Source organism: Ictalurus punctatus, chromosome 5, assembly GCF_001660625.3.
Source record: "Ictalurus punctatus breed USDA103 chromosome 5, Coco_2.0, whole genome shotgun sequence".
Taxonomy (NCBI): Eukaryota; Metazoa; Chordata; class Actinopteri; order Siluriformes; family Ictaluridae; genus Ictalurus; species Ictalurus punctatus.
In genome coordinates, this window is record NC_030420.2 from 20775648 (window position 1) to 20794922 (window position 19275).

The 19275-nt window shown below is 38.0% G+C and overlaps 1 protein-coding gene across 7 annotated transcripts in view; it reads right to left on the reverse strand.

Annotated features, from left to right (window-relative positions):
- Nucleotides 1-19275, reverse strand: part of csde1 (cold shock domain containing E1, RNA-binding) — a 35609-nt gene that overhangs the window by 3246 nt on the left and 13088 nt on the right. For 2 of the 7 annotated variants that reach the window (XM_053680310.1, XM_017467984.3), the window contains exons 2-18: nucleotides 18685-19275; nucleotides 13183-13361; nucleotides 12468-12657; nucleotides 12067-12233; nucleotides 11566-11652; nucleotides 10805-10902; nucleotides 10614-10695; nucleotides 10259-10387; nucleotides 10023-10148; nucleotides 9676-9891; nucleotides 9361-9501; nucleotides 7395-7565; nucleotides 6644-6658; nucleotides 5328-5435; nucleotides 2175-2350; nucleotides 1888-2000; nucleotides 1630-1749 (exon numbers count right to left, since the gene is read on the reverse strand). The exon at nucleotides 18685-19275 is cut by the window's right edge and continues 54 nt beyond it. In XM_053680310.1, coding sequence (XP_053536285.1) covers nucleotides 1630-1749; nucleotides 1888-2000; nucleotides 2175-2350; nucleotides 5328-5435; nucleotides 6644-6658; nucleotides 7395-7565; nucleotides 9361-9501; nucleotides 9676-9891; nucleotides 10023-10148; nucleotides 10259-10387; nucleotides 10614-10695; nucleotides 10805-10902; nucleotides 11566-11652; nucleotides 12067-12233; nucleotides 12468-12657; nucleotides 13183-13359 — 2116 coding nt within the window. In that variant the 5' untranslated portion in view covers nucleotides 13360-13361; nucleotides 18685-19275. Of the gene's footprint in view, nucleotides 1-1629; nucleotides 1750-1887; nucleotides 2001-2174; nucleotides 2351-5327; nucleotides 5436-6643; nucleotides 6659-7394; nucleotides 7566-9360; nucleotides 9502-9675; nucleotides 9892-10022; nucleotides 10149-10258; nucleotides 10388-10613; nucleotides 10696-10804; nucleotides 10903-11565; nucleotides 11653-12066; nucleotides 12234-12467; nucleotides 12658-13182; nucleotides 13362-17604; nucleotides 17748-18684 lie in introns of all 7 variants that reach the window. The other 5 variants (XM_053680312.1, XM_053680311.1, XM_053680313.1 and 2 more) reach the window with 5 other exon arrangements.

Sequence of the window (19275 nt, forward strand, 5' to 3'; positions counted from 1 at the left end):
TCAAAAGTTTGGAAATCTTTCCCAAGTTCTTAAAAAGCTTTTGATCTGAAGGTGTATGATTAAATGTTTGAAATCCTTGTTGTAGACAAAAATATCATTGTGCTAACATTCATTTCCTTCATTAGAAAACTAACATTTTATTTTCAAAAAAATATTTTTTTAATGGACGACCCTGAGCGAAATATTCCGAAAAGCAGCCAATAAGTGTCCAGCATATCTGGGAACTTCTTTAAAACTGTTTAAAAAGCATCTCAGGGGAATTCCTCAAGAAACTGCTTGAGAAAATGCCAAGAATACAATTCTGGTAAAAAGGGTGTCTAATTTAAAGATACTAAAATTAGAAACTTTTGATTTATTTTGGATTTTATCATCACAACATAATTCACATAGTTCACTTTATTATTATTCTAAAATGTGGGCAGAAAAAAATAAAATAAAGAATGAGTGTCTAAATTTTTGACTGTGTTACAAGTGTGTGTTATAAGCAGAAAAAATAATGTGTCAAAATTAAATTTATCCTCAATGTTGGCTAAATGCATCCACTGAAGTTTGCAAAATGTCTGGATACCAGCTTTCAAATAGTCTATGATGCACCTGTGCTGCCACATGATCTAACGAGAAATCTGCTTACAAGATTTTGTACAAGTGGCAAGAGAAAGCAACACAGACAGAACTCACTGATCTAATCAGTTTTTCAGCCCAATGCAAAAGCAGGCAGTGATCAGTCAAAGTGTAGAGGATGATCCAAGTGACATTTACAGCATTTGGCACCCTTATCCAGAGCAACTTACATTTATACATCTGAGCAGTTGAGGGTTAAGGGCCTTGCTCAAGGGCCCCACAGTGGCAGCTGGGTGGTGCTTGGGTTTGAACTCATGAGCTTCCGATCAGTAACACAAAGTCTTAAAACACTGAGCTACCACTTGTCTCCCTTTGTAAACTTTTCATTCTTGGATAAAATGTTACTTTTTTCCCTTCTCCATAAAAAAAAAAAAAAAAAAAAAAATTGGCTGTAAATTTACAAACACTTGTTTGCTAAAGCTTGTCAGCTTAGGATAATATTAACATGTGTTAAGACAATAACAACCAAGTATTATCTGAATATCATGCTGTAGGTGCATTGCTAATTTTGAGCCAGTATCTGATCACAAGCTGTACCAAATCGTGATGTTCAACGTATGAGGAAAATCACATTTCACTAAAAAGGTTTCAGTTTAACTTTAGGCATAACCTGCCCTTGGAAGCCAGATAGTCAATGCAAGTTTAGAAAGCGAATAAAATTATTTCCATATTGTTTTGCTCAGGCTTTTCTAAAAAAAAGAGCAGAAAAAGTACATTATAGATAATAAAACCCCATGTCAGAAGGTGTTTACCAAGCTACTATATATAACTTCAAATCTGTATCTGTTTTGATCTTATTAAGGAACTAAATTTTACATAATTACAGAATTGTCTGAACCTTATTATTATTCCAACACGTGAGCTGACAAAGGGATTCTCTTAAGCATCTGTGTCAGTTAGATCTCCATTGTATGATTTATAATGATTTATTTTATTTTTAAACTGTGAGGTACCTGATAAGTAAATTTTTAATAAATAAATAAATAAAATAAATGCCTGGTTCCTTACCTTCTTCCGTTACCTCAATAAGCCCCTGGTATTCAGTCTGAGAGGGATCCACACTACGCAGGGGCCTAACCACCTTTCCCGAAAACACAGTACTGCCAATGTCCTCAACCAGCCCATTCACTTAAAACACATACACGACATTTTCAACATGAAACTTAAAACCTTCAGGTATTAATGTTAGCGCTCGAGATACAGTCACATGTGACAGAGTTAATTTAAATGATAGTATAACACGGTTTAAATAAAAATATTCTATACCATATGGGACTCTGGTGACCTTCTCAGCACTGACTTTGTTCCCTTTACCCTTAGATAGGGTGTATTCGACCGTATCTCCCAGGTCCAGGTTGTCCATGTTACCACACATCTCACTACATGACAAAAATAGTGAGTGTGAAACAAAAATGAACAAGTCTGAAATAACAACTGAAATAGCAATCTTTTAAAAGAAAGAAAGAAGAAAAAAAAAAAAAAACCCAACAACAAAGTTCTGAAATAGCAGAAGAAGGAAATCTGTCACCTCCCCTGATTGGGACCTGCAGTACCTGAAGTGAAAGAAGATCTCCTGGTCATGATTGGCGGTTTCGATAAAGCCAAAGTTGTCCTTAAGTGTTGCTATGTAGCCCAGAAGCCTCTTGGTGTTAGTGGTACGGTTTAAGATCTTGATGGAGACAGCGCTCTGCTGGCCAGTACGCTTTACTTCACTGATTGCAAACTCCAACTAAAGAACATCACACATTGCACATAACTAATGAGTTAATTTCATGAGTCATTTCATTACTAATCTGAATCCAGAACTATCTGTGCCCAACTTGAGTACTGCTGTCTGGTTCCCGGTTTCCAACATACAATTAACTCCCCATGAAAATAGGAGTAATTCTCCTAGAACACAAGGAGTTGCATATTTTGAATCTCAAAAGCGGTTGTACTGAGCATGTAGTGCACTATATACACATTCTACATCATATTATACTGTATGTATTGCTCAAATAAAGTTGAACAGAAGCCATACCGTAATTTTCGGACTATTGAGCGCACCTGAATATAAGCCGCACCCACTAACTTTAAAAAGAAAATTTTTTTTTGTACATATATAGGCCGCACTCGTCTATAAGCCGCAGGTGTCCACATTGTAACATGAGATATTTACACAAAGATGTTACACGAAGATTTTTAAAAATTTTTTAAATTAAATACGTACCGTAAATGCTTTTTTCCGAACTGTGCCTATAACACGGCTGGTCTAAAAAATTAAAAAAAATACAGTTGCCTACCAGGAAAAGTCATTGATCGCTATCTTCATCTTCCTCCTGCGCACTAAAACCACTAAAGTCGCCTTCTTCAGTGTCGGAATTGAACAGCCTCAGAATTACCGGCACTTCGTCACACACTTCCTCAGTCTCTCTTTCGTTGTCGCTCTCAATGTCACTTACGTCTCGAGGCAAATTCGCCCTTGAGCTTGTGCTGTCTTCTTCATCACGCAGCAGTCCAGCCTTTCGAAACCCGCTGGTGATGGTAGATTTTATGACACTGCTCCACGCTGTTAGGATCCACTGGCAGACTGGAGCAAAAGCTGCTCTTCGCATGCTATTTCCTTCTTCGACAGCCAGATCGATCGCCTTTAACTTGAAAGCTGCATCATATGCATTTCTTCGTGTGTTTTCTGTGATGAGGGGGTGTGCATGAAGCGCAAAATGACTGATCTGAAGAATTTAGTGTGAGCGCGTTTGATTTAATTTGAACCACTGAATCCACTGTGACCTGTTCGGTAATTTCATTGGTCCAATGTGACGAGGCTAAATGTTTTGGCGGCATGAAGCGTGTTAGCTCGTAAAAATCCATAAATTAGCCGCGTCATTGTTTAAGCCGCAGTGTTCAAAGTGAACACAAAGTAGCGGCTTATAGTCCGGAAATTACGGTAATTATAAAACTTGATCGCAGATTTTACATGAATCACGGGTAAAACAAATATTAGACTAAATAGCAGCATTAAGCAAGCAATACTGTACTTAAATAAGCAAAAAAAAAAAAAAAAAAAACCTGAAATATTTAAAAATATGATGGTGACACTCATGTAGTGAAAATCACTATAAAAAGGACAAATAGAAATTTGGCAGAGATTCACTATCACACACTATCCCTTGAAGAATGTTCTATGCAGTCTGAGTGTTCATTTATAACCAGAGGTTGATTTTGTGAGCTCATTTGGACACTGCACTATTTCAAGGCCCATCAACATGTCCTTGGGCAAGCGGGGGTAACTACAGGTACTATAGTATGGTACAGCTCCACTGGCTATGGAAATAGAATGCAGGATCTCAGATCTGTTACTGTACCAAGCTAGGCCACTCTGTCTGGTGGTATCTCTCAGACGGTACACATCAGGGTTGTCTAAACTGTCCTTGACGGTCCCTTGGGTTTATTCAATTGACTCAATAAGTTTAACCACTTACTGCTAAATGCTCAACAGTGCTGTGTACGGTTAATATTTCGAACAGGAATAGTGATACTGTGCCTTGGACTGAAGATTTTCTGTAAAGTCGAGGGCAAGTCTTGTTACTGAGATTCGAAGCACATCGCAAAGGTGACCGTCGGTTTTGTTAGATCTCAGTCAGCTCTTGTTCAGCGTCATTAGAGCAAATGTTTGCTTATGTATATATGTGGAGCCAAACAACCTAATCACATCACACGCAACTGAATAAAAGGCCTTGTGATTTGCTTGGTTGCTAAATATTTTGATTCGCCAGATAACAGTGTTTCTTTCAAGAATAAAAGTTGTGCTCAGCCAAAATGCATTCGTTTAACATTATAGCAAAGACTTCTGCAAGGCCCTTCTTTATAAAGTCACCCTCTGCAAAGGGTGCCAATGTACCTGAAATTTGTTTCTTTGGTGCCTCTAACTAGTCAAAAAATTAACATCATTTACGTTCTGTGTAGGGGACCAAAGGGAACAATGAGTGTTTTAGAAAAGTTTTGTGACAGTGACACCTAGTGTTCACAGTAGGAAGATCTTTTTTTCCCCCTTGTTTTATTTTAATAGTGAGCAAACTTTAATTTTACTTCTACAAATCCTTCCCTGTTATGTCAAAATGGCAGTTGGAACATTCGGGGTCTAAAAATAATGAATTGCACTGAAAAATAGAAATGAAATATGAATTGAGGATCAAGCCAGGTGTAAGTATTAGCAAAATACATCAAGTAAAAGGACACAAACGTAATTAAAGTTACAAGCACTATTTTTGGGGGCAAAGCAACCAGACTCAGTGAGTCACACAATCGCAGACGTGCAACAATTGTTGCATAAGCAATCACAGGAAAACAGAGCCATAACTATAGGTTGTTGTTTTTTAAATAAAAAATCCAAGAAGGCAGAAATTCTTATTGGGTGAAAATTGATGTCATAGTGTGCGCTGAACTCATCTCAACCCATAAAATCCAGAGATTAAATTTTGGACACACAGTTCAAAAGTAATGACCAAAAACATACTTCCAAATTGGGCCCAAATATGACCCGACGGTGGTGCTAGAGTGTCGGCAGCACCGAAATTTGGTCAGAACGTTCCTTAGACCATCCCCAATCAGTGTACCAAATGTAAATTTTTTACCAGACAGTTCTATAGGCTGCCATAGATACCCTAGCCAGAAGAAGAAGCAGTAGAAGAATAGGATGTCTAATTAGGGCAACTAGTTTACAGTACCTTGTCTCCAAGCTGAGGAATCACTCCACCCTCTAGGTCTTTGATATGATAGGGTATGGTCAACTTCACTCCACAGTCTTCATACACAATCACGCCTTCCTCTGCTTCCTACACACACACACACACACACACACACACACGCTCTGTCAGACCACAGGACAAGAAGGGCTAGCTCTGAGGAAGTCTAGTCTTAAATAATTCTAAACAGAAAGGAACTGAACGATGGAAGAAATTTAGTGTAGGACATAATACAGGTCTATTTTCAGATGCAGTTTTCAAACACAAATGACGCTCAACATTTACAATTTATGCAATAGAGACAGTAAACATCAACCAATATGAGCAATGTCCCCCCCCCTCTTAGTAACCAAACAAGTGAACACTAATTAGCATATTTAATAGGGGTGTATTGTATTATATAATACAAGGCTTAACTGACAATACATTCAAAAGCCTGCAGTAAAATGTAAGCTAGTCATCATAAATATCATATTACATGAGGTGTAAAGGATTTACACTAATAATACTCCTATTGGTCTATTTATCTTGAATCAGAAGAGGCTGGGGGGTAGGCTGTATATTTAAAATTAATATAAAATTTTTTTTTTTTTTTTTACATCACACAAACCAGACAAAGAGGAATCAAGTCAGTCAAAAGAAAAATAGGTCTTCCTTTTACAATGCCCAAAAGTGTCCGGTCTGTTTTTGTGTGCAGTTTTGGAGTAGTAATTGTGGTGGACATTTTGCTGAGCACTCGCAACCCTGAAATAATGCTTAGTCATATTTAATTTTGTTACATTCCAATGCACAGCTTGTGATTCGTTATATGCTGCCAAGAGTCTAAATGGATTATGCAAAAACACCATCATTAATAAGTTTCAGATACTGCATTTTTTTTAATGTTCAATGTTTAAATGGAAATCTAAGGCAAATTTTCACACAGTGCTTATTTTTGCTGCATTGAAAATGTACTGTAATGAGACACCACCATACCATATCTAATTTGATACACCCCTAATGTTTAGTGCTAATTAGGTTTCAATATTCACACATACTCGATGCATAATGGCAATGCAAAAGACTAATGTAATTTAAGTAACATATCTAGATATTTAAATGAACAAAATGTATTCAGTTATACATATGGTCATTAGTAATGTGTAGATGGTAGTATTTGTATGAAAGGTGAGAAGTTGAACATGACATGGATTCAGTGGTATGTTAGCGGTCAATCCTGAGTCATTAGTTGGATGACACTCACAATTTAGAAGCATGCCAATGTTCGATTATAAAAACAGAAACTCAAGTCAACTAACCTTCTCAACTTTAGCCTTGAAAAATGGAAAGAATGATTAGATTGTCATTTTCAAGAAGCCATTGTGTTGACAAAATAATTACAGTGTACATGTAATAACCAGTTCACCAAAAAGGGCAAATGCTGTCACTTTGTCTCGGCCAAAAAAATAAATAAAATTCCAAGGACATCACTTATAAAAGTAAATGCTAAAAGGTGTGACGCAAGTGTTCAGTGCTGCAGACATTAATACAGTTTTGTGAGCATGTTTTGTAAAATACACTAGTTGAGTGTCTAATTTTAAGTTGTTTAAATGCTAAATATCTGCATGTTATCTAAAGCTGGTTGCATGCAGAAAAACAGAAGCCTACCTTCTCTTTTTTCTAATGAAGAGCAGGATTGAAAAGGAGAATGGAAAATGGAAAAGAAAAAAAAAAAAAAAAAAAAAGATTAGAAAGTAGATAAAAATACAAAAAATAAAAAATAAAAAAATACAAAAAAGGCTCCGAAATGTCCCAATAATAGCCTGAAAGAAAATTTGCAGTAAAGTAAGAAAAGCATGAATAAAAATAAATTAATAACGATAAAAAAATTATAAATAAATAAAAACCCAAGCATACACATGGGCCTTGAAATAAAGCAGAAAAAGATAAAAAAAGAAAGATAAAAATAGAAAGGAAAAAAACTCCCAAAAAGTTCAAAGGACATCAAATCGTGTAATAAAAACATATGGTCAAATAGGATTTAGTTAAGTGTTTTAAGAAATCTCCCACCTTCTCTTTACCCTTGTTGGGGCTGGCATTAGTCTTGCCATTGGAGGCAGCTGTAGCCTCTTTCTCCACAACACCTAGGAAGTGCTGTTCAGTCTGTGTGTGGAAAGACACTGTGCCCTTGGGCAGCTTCTTGATCCGCACTGCATGGTTCCTCTGGGCTGACAGCATGTCCTAAAGAAAGAGTCGCAATGTTAGAATGGTGTGCTAGTGGGTGTTATCTTTTAAGAAGAGCTGGACATCTACTCAATTAACATTAGGTGCATACTAGGGATTAACTTGATTTTTACTAGTTGAACAGTAATTTAAAAAAATTCAAATAAAAACAATAATAATAGTTAGTTACTGAGCAGTTGTCTTCCCCATAGTTAAAACAAAAACAAATTCAACAGCAGCAAAGAAGGTATCAAGCCTCATTTCAATTAACAGCCATAGACAGGATACAGATTACATTTACACCATTAATTTTTTTTTAATGGCGACTAAATTTTTTTTTGTTAGATTTGATACTTCTTGCAGGCCTACTTGAGCTCCCCCATCCCCTTTTTTGGCCAAAAACCTTTAAACTGATCGGCTAGTTTTAACAATTCCAGACTCCCAATTTAAGGTCAGCAAAAAGATATCTTCAAAATGAAAACATAAAAAAATTTTATTAACTAGAACATTATTTCTCTACTTAAAATCATTTTAGCATATTCTTTACACCATTCTAGGTCTTAAACAGGAGCAGCAAATCCCATACATCACACTGGGTGCCTTGTGCTGCAGGAGGCACAGTATTGTTTGACTTCAACCTAAATGACTCACTTGACATTCATCACACTGAAAGACCTGTCCACCTTCACTGGGCTGGGAAAAGTACATACATACAATCAGCTCTGTAATGAGGAATTAGGGAGGTCACCAGAACCGATACTTCAGTACCAAGTCGAAACCAACATTATTAAAACGTGACGGTACTTGTTTTTCCTGCAGTAGCAAGGGTACCGTTGGTAGTGAAGCTGCCGAGGTTGCAATTCTTCTGGACCTGATGGGGGCAGCAAATATGTGTAAGTGTTTTAGTCGGTCCACAAGTGGTAAAGAAGAACGCCTACAAGGACCCAGGAAAAACTACAGAAAATGGTGAAGTTTAGCTCCGCCCGACTCATTGAGAGGAAAGGTGGTAAGAGTCAAATATGGAAATACGTCGTATTAAAGGCAGACAAAAAAAAACATATAATTGATGCTCTGAAGCCGGTGTGTAACCGATGCTATCGTTCATTTCAAACAAAGCGAGGAAACTCCTTTGGCGAAGCACCTGAAAGACGGCCCTATATTATGTTTGCTTGATGCAGCTGGCATTGTGGCCATGAAACCAGCTAACGTTACGCTCCATGTAATGTCAGCGATATCCAGTTATTTGTTAACGATGCTAACGCATTGCAATGTTATAAACTACATCCTAATGGGCCACCATGCATCGTCATTCAGCCCGTGTCCTGTCAGCAAAATGTCATAAATAATTATTGAAATGTTAATGCTTTTAATAAATCTTTTTGGCCTGCCATCATATCAGTGAATTGAAACTAATGCATGCATTCAGAATATAAGTTGTGTGTGTGTGTGTGTGTGTGCACGCACGTGTTTAGGAGTGCACCTTAGCACTTGTAGCCTCTACCCTTTTATTAGTCATTGTCAGACAGTGTTCGATAACTAAAATATCTCACTCTCTCTCTTTTTGCCAGTAGCAGCCAGAGTAGGATGTCCTCTAGGAGAGTTTGTAATGTTTTTTTAAAAAAAAAATGTATAACATTTTTTTAAACCACACCGTGGTATCGACTTTGGTACTGAGTATTGCACACTTTTGGTGGTATCGGTACCGACTACTAGATTTTTGGTACTGTGACATCCTTACTAAATGTATGCGAAAGAAGGTCCTTAAGGATGATTAAAATAATAATAATAAAAAAATTTCACCCTTATGACTTACAGGGACAACTGTAAACTCCACTTCATCTGAAATGTGCAGTGGGCTCTCCTCCAAAACCTCACTAAAGTGGAAGAACATTCGGGCGTCACGGTCTACACACTTAATGAAGCCAAACCCATCACGCATTGCAGCAATCACACCCTAGAGAATCAGAGATATAATAAAATCCTTTTTACATTTTAGGGGAGGAAGGAAAAAAAAAAAAAAAAAAAAAATCAATAATACCAACTTCCAGCTATACAAAATTTCACCTATAAAGTGATCATTTTGAATAAAATACAGCCTTTTGAATTTTAATAAACTTTAGTTTCTCACCATTTCACGAGACTCTTTAGTAAAATGGAAGGTGTCAGGAAGTATATCAATGTTTGTAGCTCGCTCAAGCTTGTCTCGACGGTCAGTGGAAATGTTGAACTGGACATGGTCTCCTTCCAGAAGAGTCACTTTGGATTTGGTGTCTTTCTCCCCAAAGAGAAGTTCCTTTTGGCTGAAATTAATCCTTGCACAAATTCGTCCAGGTAATGGGTCGTTCTGTAACAAAGCAAAGTGGCCATCAATTTGACCTAAACGCAGGGCATGATATACGTTGCTACTCAAAATATCGACTGAGAAAACAAGATCTATGATAAGCAAGATAAAAGCAGGAGAGATTGCATGTATACCTGATTCTTGGAGGGAACTTTAGGGATAACCTTGGTAACCGTGCCCTCAAACTGTTCAATACTGATATCTTCAAATATAACCGTGCCTGGGGGGAGCAGACGAACATCCGTAGCAACCTCTTTCCCCTAAAAGGAGATGAGTTCAGAGCATACTCAAAGCAAGGCTCTGCAGATGTTCCAAATGGTCTGTCTTTAAGACAGAAAACTGTGTCAGTGACATTTCTGCCAAAACATACATTTCGGTCCTTAATGGAAAACTCCACATCATCGCCGGCCTGCAGTGCCTCCAGGTCACCCTTGAACTCACTGTAGTGAAAGAAAATCTCTTTCACCACGTCCGCTCGCTCAATAAATCCAAAGGCGTCCTATAGGGGAGAAAACATCTTTAATGGAGACTAAACACCAAATGAACTGACTCTACAAATGCACAGTTCTAAGAAGTTTTAATTGTTCATTTCTAAAGTGCTTTTTAAATTATTTTTTTTTTATACATAGTACTGTGTGACAATGGATAAACCCAAACCACATATAGAGCACAGTTGTGTCAGTTATATTAGACACAAATGAAAACGCACAGCCGTTCACACTTACCTTAGTGGCACACACCACACCCTGGCACCTCATTGGCTTCTTCTTTACTAACATGATGTTATGGGCACTGACTGCTCCAGTACTGAAAGATCAGAGACCAGGAACCACAGATTGCGGTCAGCTCCTCTGAACCCCAAATACACTAGTATTGTACTGCAGTGTTTTGTTTTTGTTAACAGGAGAGGACTTACTGCTTGTTAGTCTCCATGTAGAAGCTGACTTTATCTCCTGTTTCCAGTTGTTGGTTGCCCTCCACATCATCAGGGGTGTAGGTGAGATAGAACACTTCCTGTGAGACAATTAATGTAAAAATATTTATACAGAACTGTCCCCTCGTCAAAGGAGGGGTACCATTTCATCAATTCATATATAATATTTAATCACTACGCTATAAATTAATACACTACACTGGGAGAAAAAGCAAATTTGCCCATTGCCCTTCACTTCAAAATTCAAGACTTGTATGTATATAATGTTTTTTCTTTACGGTGGAAACTTTGCTAGGCGATCACTCACAATGTTAGCACCTACCTACCATTTATGCTATAGAACAGCTAGCAGCCAGTTTAAGAATCACAGTAATAAAACTAGCAAACCATTAATGGCTAGTCAAGCAGAATTTTCTTCTATAAGTCATGTCCTCCTTTGGTTGCCAGGTTTATGCAGCCAATATCCATTTATGAACAAAACATCTATTGGTTAATTAGATCAATTAACGTGGTGGTCACTCTGAATACATAAGATTTATCATTGATCTATTCACTCCAAAAAAAGTTGTTGTTTTTTTTTTTTTTTTTTAAACAAATATAGATAGAAATTGGTTTCCAGAAGATATTAATATAGTCACCACTGTCAATATATAGAACCTGGGTGCTAAGACACAGTGAGGTGAACTCGTAAAACTATTTACAGTTTACACTAAGCTGAAGAGGAAAATAATTGCCCATCATACCCCATTTCTCTCATAGCACACACTGCCAGTGGGGACCTGGCCAGGAGCAGACCTTCCATCCAGGTGGTTGGGGATGGCTGAGACAACCTAAAACACCACCACACACACGTTTAGAGAAGGCATTTGTGAAATATATACAACCAATAATGCAATCTCCAACACACATTTTATTCAAATAATTAAATGAATCATGAAAGTGGATACTAATACATTACTGACAAAACCAAAATTTCAATTGGCTCAGAACACACTGATACCACATAGAAACACCAGACATTCAAGCCCATTGTAAAGCCACTAGAACAATGATACATCAATGGAGTGAACCAGAATGAACTTCAATTATTCAGTGGAATATATATGTTCCATTAATTATGGATTCTGTTGCTTGTAAACATTGCCTCACAAGTGAGTTTAAAATGAGCCAGAAATATAAAACAAAAAACAAAGGAAAGACACTGATGAGACATGGACAAAAAAAGAGAAAATGTATTCCTTAACTGGATGTATATAACCATGCAGCATAGTAAAGGGAGAGGCGTGCAAGTCTGGTCCCACCTGCCCAGAGATTCGCTCTTCGGGCAGGACTTCGGCCTTGATCTTTACCAGCTTCACTGCAATTGGTTTGCCTGTGCGCTTGTCAGCAGACACCTCAAACTCCACATCATCTGAAAGACATGACATAAAGGGAAGAAATGCCAATGGCATCAATATGAGGTCAAAGGCCACGCATTGGGGTATTTCCTTCATTTTTACACTACACTCTTTACTAAACATTTAAGTGTCACTGAAAGTATACCAGTGCTCTCCAATAACAATAATAATAATAAATAATGAGTTGTCATACAGGCTTCTCTAAAGCCCAAATAACTTTTGCTGCTGCAGCAGATCCACTCTCTTACCTCCAATATTGAGCTCCTGCAGGTTGCCATTGAACTGGGAGCAGTGGAAGAACAGGCGAGCCTGTCTCTCCGAGCACTGGATAAAGCCGTAGGAGCTAAGAAGCTTCTCCACCACACCAGTCTCCCGGAGGCCCACTCCAGTGCCATTAGCAAAGCCATTGCTATGCAGTAGGCCTGGGTCAAAACTCATCTATATGGAAATAGATGGGAACAGGTGTTTAAAATTCATAACTATTTATATATACTTACATTATAAACTCACAGGATTTCATAAAAACACAAGTGAAAAATGATGCAGAAATGAGATGAAATCTCCCCACCCCAATGTGTGTTTGGCATGTGAATTAGGTTTGTGTCCAACGGCCCATGTAGATCAAGTGTTAAAAGCAAAACCTGCTATTACTAATGTAGGAAGCATACTCTGTGAGGACGTACATAATCAAGCCATCAAAACTAGAACAAATGTTTCAATGCCTGTACATGTTGAACAAAAGGATCTTTCAAAATTTGATAGATGATTCTGGGTTAGGCTTCTGCTTATCCCGAATACTGGAATATCAGTAATCAAACCAAGCAAATGCAACTTTCAACACAGTTTGAACAGTAGCCTACACAACTGGTTAATGCTCAAACTCAATCTCAGTACATGCAGTTAACAAAAAACGTTTCCACGTCTGTTAGGTTGGTGGGGCAAAAGTCCAACATGCCCACTTACAGATCTCTGGTACAATGGGGTCCGCTTTTGCTTTTTGCCCCCTGCCGCACGAGAAGTGTGGCAAGAAAGGGAGGCAGAGCGGGGTATTGGTTGACTGAAGTTGGAGGGGAGAGAAGAAGCGACAGTGGGAGCAGCTGATTCAGCATATACTCTCTCCATCTTTATTGGAACGCTCATGGCTGAAGGGAATTAACAGAGGGATCGAAAGGGGTTAAGTAATAATTCTACTTCAGATTGCCAAAAAAAAAGAAAAAAAAAGGCAAAACAAAAGAGCTCCTGATAGCAAAAACATTACAATATATTTCAATAAAAACCTGCTACGTGATTTCAAGCCAACTCAGAAGGGAATTGGCTCTTAGCACTGATCTATCTAGAACCCGTTAAAACCTTGTCAAACACAGGGATGGTCTGAAGCATCTTGGATGATTAATTTGCCATCACAGGGGAAAATGTTTTGAAATCCTCTAAAGATTGCAAAAATATTGCCATACGACAGGTGGTTAAACTGATCAACCTGAAAGGCACAAACCTGAACATGGGTGAATGTAATTACCAGAACTGATCTATTTGTAAACTATTACACATGCAGGGCTTTAAGAGTAAGAGCTGGAAAGAAAAACAGAAAGAAAAAAACCCCCCCAAAAAACACAAAAGTACAAGTGCGTGATGATGGTCAGTGTCAAGCTAACTACAATTCTTTTACGAGCTATTATGTTCTAGATAATATCAGTGTAACTGAGAACAATGCATTAGTTAGATGAGGAGGCTGGATGAGGTGCTAATACTTTACATTGCAATGGTAAATGGTTGATCACAAAATTGCACAGACTGACCAGCCTCGACCAATGGGTCAAATCACAAAGGCAACACAGCTTGCAGAAAATCTGACAAAATTAAAAATGTCCCGATCGACAGAACAAGATGAAACCTGTGCCAACATTCAGCTGTGAAGTACTGAACCACATTGCTGTGGTCTGTTCTGCAGGTAGCTGTCTAGACTGCATTTTGGATAGAAATCTAATAAAGACATGGCTGTGGTCATGGATGAACCATTCTTACTGAAAAACATTACATGTTTTCAAGTTTTCATTGACATGAAATACCCGAGCTCATCAAGCCGTTGTTAGCTTGTTAATACACAATACTGAATTCAATTCAATTTTATTTGTATAGCGCTTTTTACAATGGATATTGTCTCAAAGCAGCTTTACAGAAACATATAAAACACAGGATACAGATTTTAAGCGTGTGGATTAATCCCTATTGAGCAAGCCGGGGGCGACGGTGATGAGGAAAAACTCCCCAAGAAAAATCTGCTGCATTTTCACTTATTAACTCACTTTGATCCAGAACCTCAACTTTAAATTTGTAAAATGATCCTGCAGCTTTCTTATAACAATATTATGTTAAGATTTGTCTGAAAAGTATCCATCTCTGTGGAATATAGACATAATGCAGATATGTAGACAAACTTACATCATACCGGTTAAACGTTTACATCATACGTATATACGGTCATGAAATCAGAGTGTGCACAATTTGCTGAAAAAGCTGTGTTGCTTTTTCAGTCAACTCAGATTTAAATAATAATAATTGTAAAAATCCACATTTCAGTTTAACTTGTGATTAGTTCTTATTTCCCACTGTAGAGCTACATTTTTGGCACCCTTTATAAAATGAGCAAAAAAATCAAATCAATGTCAAAATCAATCAATGTCATGTGATGACCCTCTCAAGCCTCAGGATTTAAACCCTACTGGTGGTGTGAATTGAAGACTGAGGTCCACACGCACAGACCTAAGAATACACAACCGCTCTCCAAATTCCTGAAAACGTAGACATTACAGGATAGTGCTGCACGATTTAACGTTACTAGAAAGGCATCACGATATCCAGATGTTAAAAACGGTACTATTCCTAATTTTATTTGTACTGATACGTTAAGAATGACAGCATTTTAATAAGAGCTGTATTTCCTGAGTTGCGTCGACGTGCGACAGCGGGTCAGCGTGAGTGCGTGCGTGTGTGCACGCGCAGCGCTCTGTTTCCACCACCCATATGCGCTCCAGCTTTCATGGTGGCAAAACAAGAGGCTGCAAATACTGTGATTTATTTCTGTTAAGCAAACTTTTTTTCATCATCGGTGTTTGACAAGGTAGTTGAAGGCTGTAATAACTGTTTAATTTGGCTTTATCATTTTAGCTTACTAAAGCTGCAAACATCTCTATACGCAAGACGCAATGCTCACACTGGTAACACTTACAACTGCAAGCTGCAAAAATCAGCCGCTCACAAGTATGCAAGGCAGATCAGCACCACCATAAATTATCATTTTATATTTGTAATGGAAATCATGGCATGTACATTTTTGTCAATAATTATTTCTACCAGAAAACATGTACGAACAAACCTCCACCAAGAGATGTATTGAGTCTTGGACACTGTTTAATAAGTGATATCTGGTGGCAAATATAAAGTTAACTATAAAAATGAATAAATACATCAACCACATAAATAATCACGTACTGGGGTACTCATTACGCTTACCCCTTTGTGCTTGAGTGACTCTCGTAACCAGAGAGACCGTGCGCGAGTGAGTGAGAGACTGCTAAGCAGAGCTTGTCAGACGCACGCACGCCAAGAAGCGTGAACTTCCAGGATGGACCCGTGTCCGGTCATTGTGGTGGGTTTTTTGTTGAGTTTTGAAAGTGTGCTGAAAAGCGAGGACTGAATAAACGTGAGGCCGGAGCACAGTTAAAATTCCACCTCCATGCACCAGGATTATACACACAAGTGCATATGTAATTGCAATAAAACAATCTCCAAGATCAATTATATTTCCTATCCATAGGCCAAATGATATATAAGATATCTTCGGTGCTTTGCCATCATATGCTTCTGATCAGACGCTACCGAGGCTATATGGTTACCATAAACAGCAGCAAGTAAAGTATACTACGGGTGTAAATTCAAAATGACGAACGAAGCAGAAGCAGAAGCAGGTAGAGCGCCAAAAAAACTAACGACCCCCCCCCCCCCAAAAAAACCCAAACAAAACCCCAAACATACCATTTTTACTCAGAACGGGAGGGTGTTTTTCTTTACAATGCCAAACCCAAAACTTGCATGTCTAATTTGTCAAAAAATTTAAATCTCTCAAAAGAATTCCTCAAACTCCAAAATTAGAGTGCACGTGTATATTTTACATGGTGGTTCTTACCATAACATGAAAACAGTCTCTCTCTTTTCATTTACAATAATCCAATAATTAAGGTTATAAATGTGGCTACTAGTTCCATGTGTTCTGCCATCCATAATTCAGTTGCTTTACCCGTTTTAGAATTTTTGCCTTTTTGAAATCGCAATTTCAAAAACCCAACAATGCCACAGTTATCCACGGCTGGGACCCAAGGGAGTAAAATTGGCGATGCTCTCTCAGTGGGAGGGTTGGCTTAATGGGATGGCTCGTTCTCTCATCAGTTAGTGACACTAGTGAGATCCCATGTATACAGAAGCGGGCAGATAGCACTTTCCTCAGTGTGTTCTGCTGCCCTGTGATGCAGCATTGGTGAAACCACGTTAGCCTTCACCCAGGCCGGTAATACTGAACGAATTAGGGTGGAAAAAAATAGGAACTTTTTTTTTTTTTTTTTTAAAAACATGTTTAAATAAATCTACACAATGTCTCTATTTTTGGCTCAGCATTACAGAGTTCATCTTTGTATTATAAATTAGTTATATAAATGTTTGCTCATTTCATGAAGGGTGATAATTGTGAAGACACATTTGTAATTTAAGTATTTCTACTCACAGCATTATTTTAAGAATATTTCTCTTCCATATATCAATTTAAAACAGATTAAAAAATAACTTCATTCAAAATAGTACATAGGCACAACTGTATTAATTCAAGAACTCAAAGCGGCAAACTGGGCACAGAAAGTAGTGAAATATAGTCCAAGCGCGATATTCTGACTCCGCTGCAGCAACACATAGCTACATTTAACTAATCCGTGCATGTCTTCTGCGAGCTTCTGGATCAATAAATCAGCCCTTTCCATGCAAACCATAGCATGGAAGCATGTCAAGTTTTCAGGTGTGTGAGAAGAACTTAATTCGCCAGTTTGGAATTATCACAATCTGACATGCATTGTTTGATCTCAAAGAAATAATGCGTTCGCAAGAAACAAAAACATTATTCCATAAAGCAAGAGAATGTCCCTGGCCTTGCCTGCAACCTCTCGGACCGTCTCTGAGCCGAAGCTAGTCTCTGAGCCTGGAGGCTGGGTAATGGGGTTATGAGAAGGTTAAACTGGACAGAGCGGAGAAAAGTGAAAGTAGGGTGTGGATGGAAAGACGAGCTGAAGAGGGAGGGTGGGGTAGGAAGGACAGTGGAGTGAAAGGCAGACGGGCGGCACTTACGGATCTGCCATATGGAGACAGGCTGAGGCCGACAGTAGAGGTGCTGCTCAGCTCAGCGCTAACAAATGCAGCAGGAGGCGACGCAGGCAAGGTAAACTCTACAAAGCCTTTCCAGGGACTGCCCATTATTCTCCCATACAACCCTGGTCAAATTTACCACACCTGAATTAGCCTTGACTTCTATATGACATTTTGGCGTTCAATTTATTTGTCTTTGCAGAATTATTATTTTTTAATATACATTCTTTATTTTTTTCACCTTCTCTGCATTTGGATAAGATGACAAATCTCTGCAAATGTGAAAGGGAGGGAGTGGTAGTGGGATTAAAAAAAATAATAATAAAAAAATAAAAAAAAGGAGGGGAGAAAAGTAACAAAAAGTAGTCCGTGGAGAATTTTTTTTTTTTTTTAAGGTTTAGGGGCAAAGATGGGCAGGACAGGAAGTAGGTAAAAGATTTGAGTAAATACTTGTTTAGCATTACTTGAACCCAATAATATCCCATGTTCATAATCTAATGAGTTTATTTCAGAAAAACTGGACATCAATACCAACAGTAATTTTAGTTAAACAACTGTTGCTATATTTGAGCTTACAAACATGTGAACTTGGCTTATTTATTTATTTATTTATTTAACCTAATCGAGAATGTATTCCATGTTAAATTCAGTCTAGAAGCAAAACATATTCTCAAGTTTCTATAGTACCTCCAACTTACACATTAACTTCTGCCTTTGGGTTAATTATGCCACGGACATCAATGATGGACAAAACCCAGGAACACATAAGCCAAATTAGCCATATTTAAAATTAATCAATTTAGTATCAAATCTTTTTATATTTTGTAGAATCTGAGAGCACAAAATACGATACAAGTCAGTGTACAGCCTGCAGAGAATGATCACTGTTCAATAATTCCATGTTACTGAAAGACACTTAACTACTGACTGTTTATCCAAAAAACAATTGACTATAAAAGTTTATATAAGAAGAATAACAATGGAAAAATAATATTCATTCACAAAGCACTCTGCTGAGTTTGGTGTTGCAGTAATATAAAAGATGAGAACAGGGGTACCCACCTTGCTTAGATGGCTTGATGTGGTGTTGATGTCACACTTAACACTGAGCCAAAGACTGAATCTCTTTGTTCTTAAGCACACGCACGCTTTTTTGTTTTCCCTCAGATGTCTGGAACGCGGTCTAATTTTTTTAAAAAAGCTTCCAAAACAATAATAAAAAAAAGGGACAAAAGAAATAAAAATAAAAAAACAAGGCAAATGCAGGTGTGAGAACACTGGCTGGGACAAGATGAACAGTGCGAAATAACAGGAAGAGAAAGAAAGTTAAACTAGCAGACAGCAGCCCACTCCGCACCCCAGTGGAGTGGAAGTGCGGGGAGGATAAGGAGGGCTTGGAGCAGCGTTGGGACGTGTGCTTTGTCAAAGCTGTTGAGTAGGCACAAACTTCTTGTCTCAGATCACAAATCGTCTTTGCCGTTAACGTTGATGGTCGGTTGCGTCAGGCGTAGCCGTTTTATTCTTTGGTTGCTTAGTTTGGTCGTTGTGGTTGAAGTTCGGTCTGGGCTTTTCTTCAAAACTGGTGCGTTATTGGGTCGTTTTCAGGCGTGTTCCTTATAATTTTTCCTTGATTTGTTTCTTCCGATTGATCTG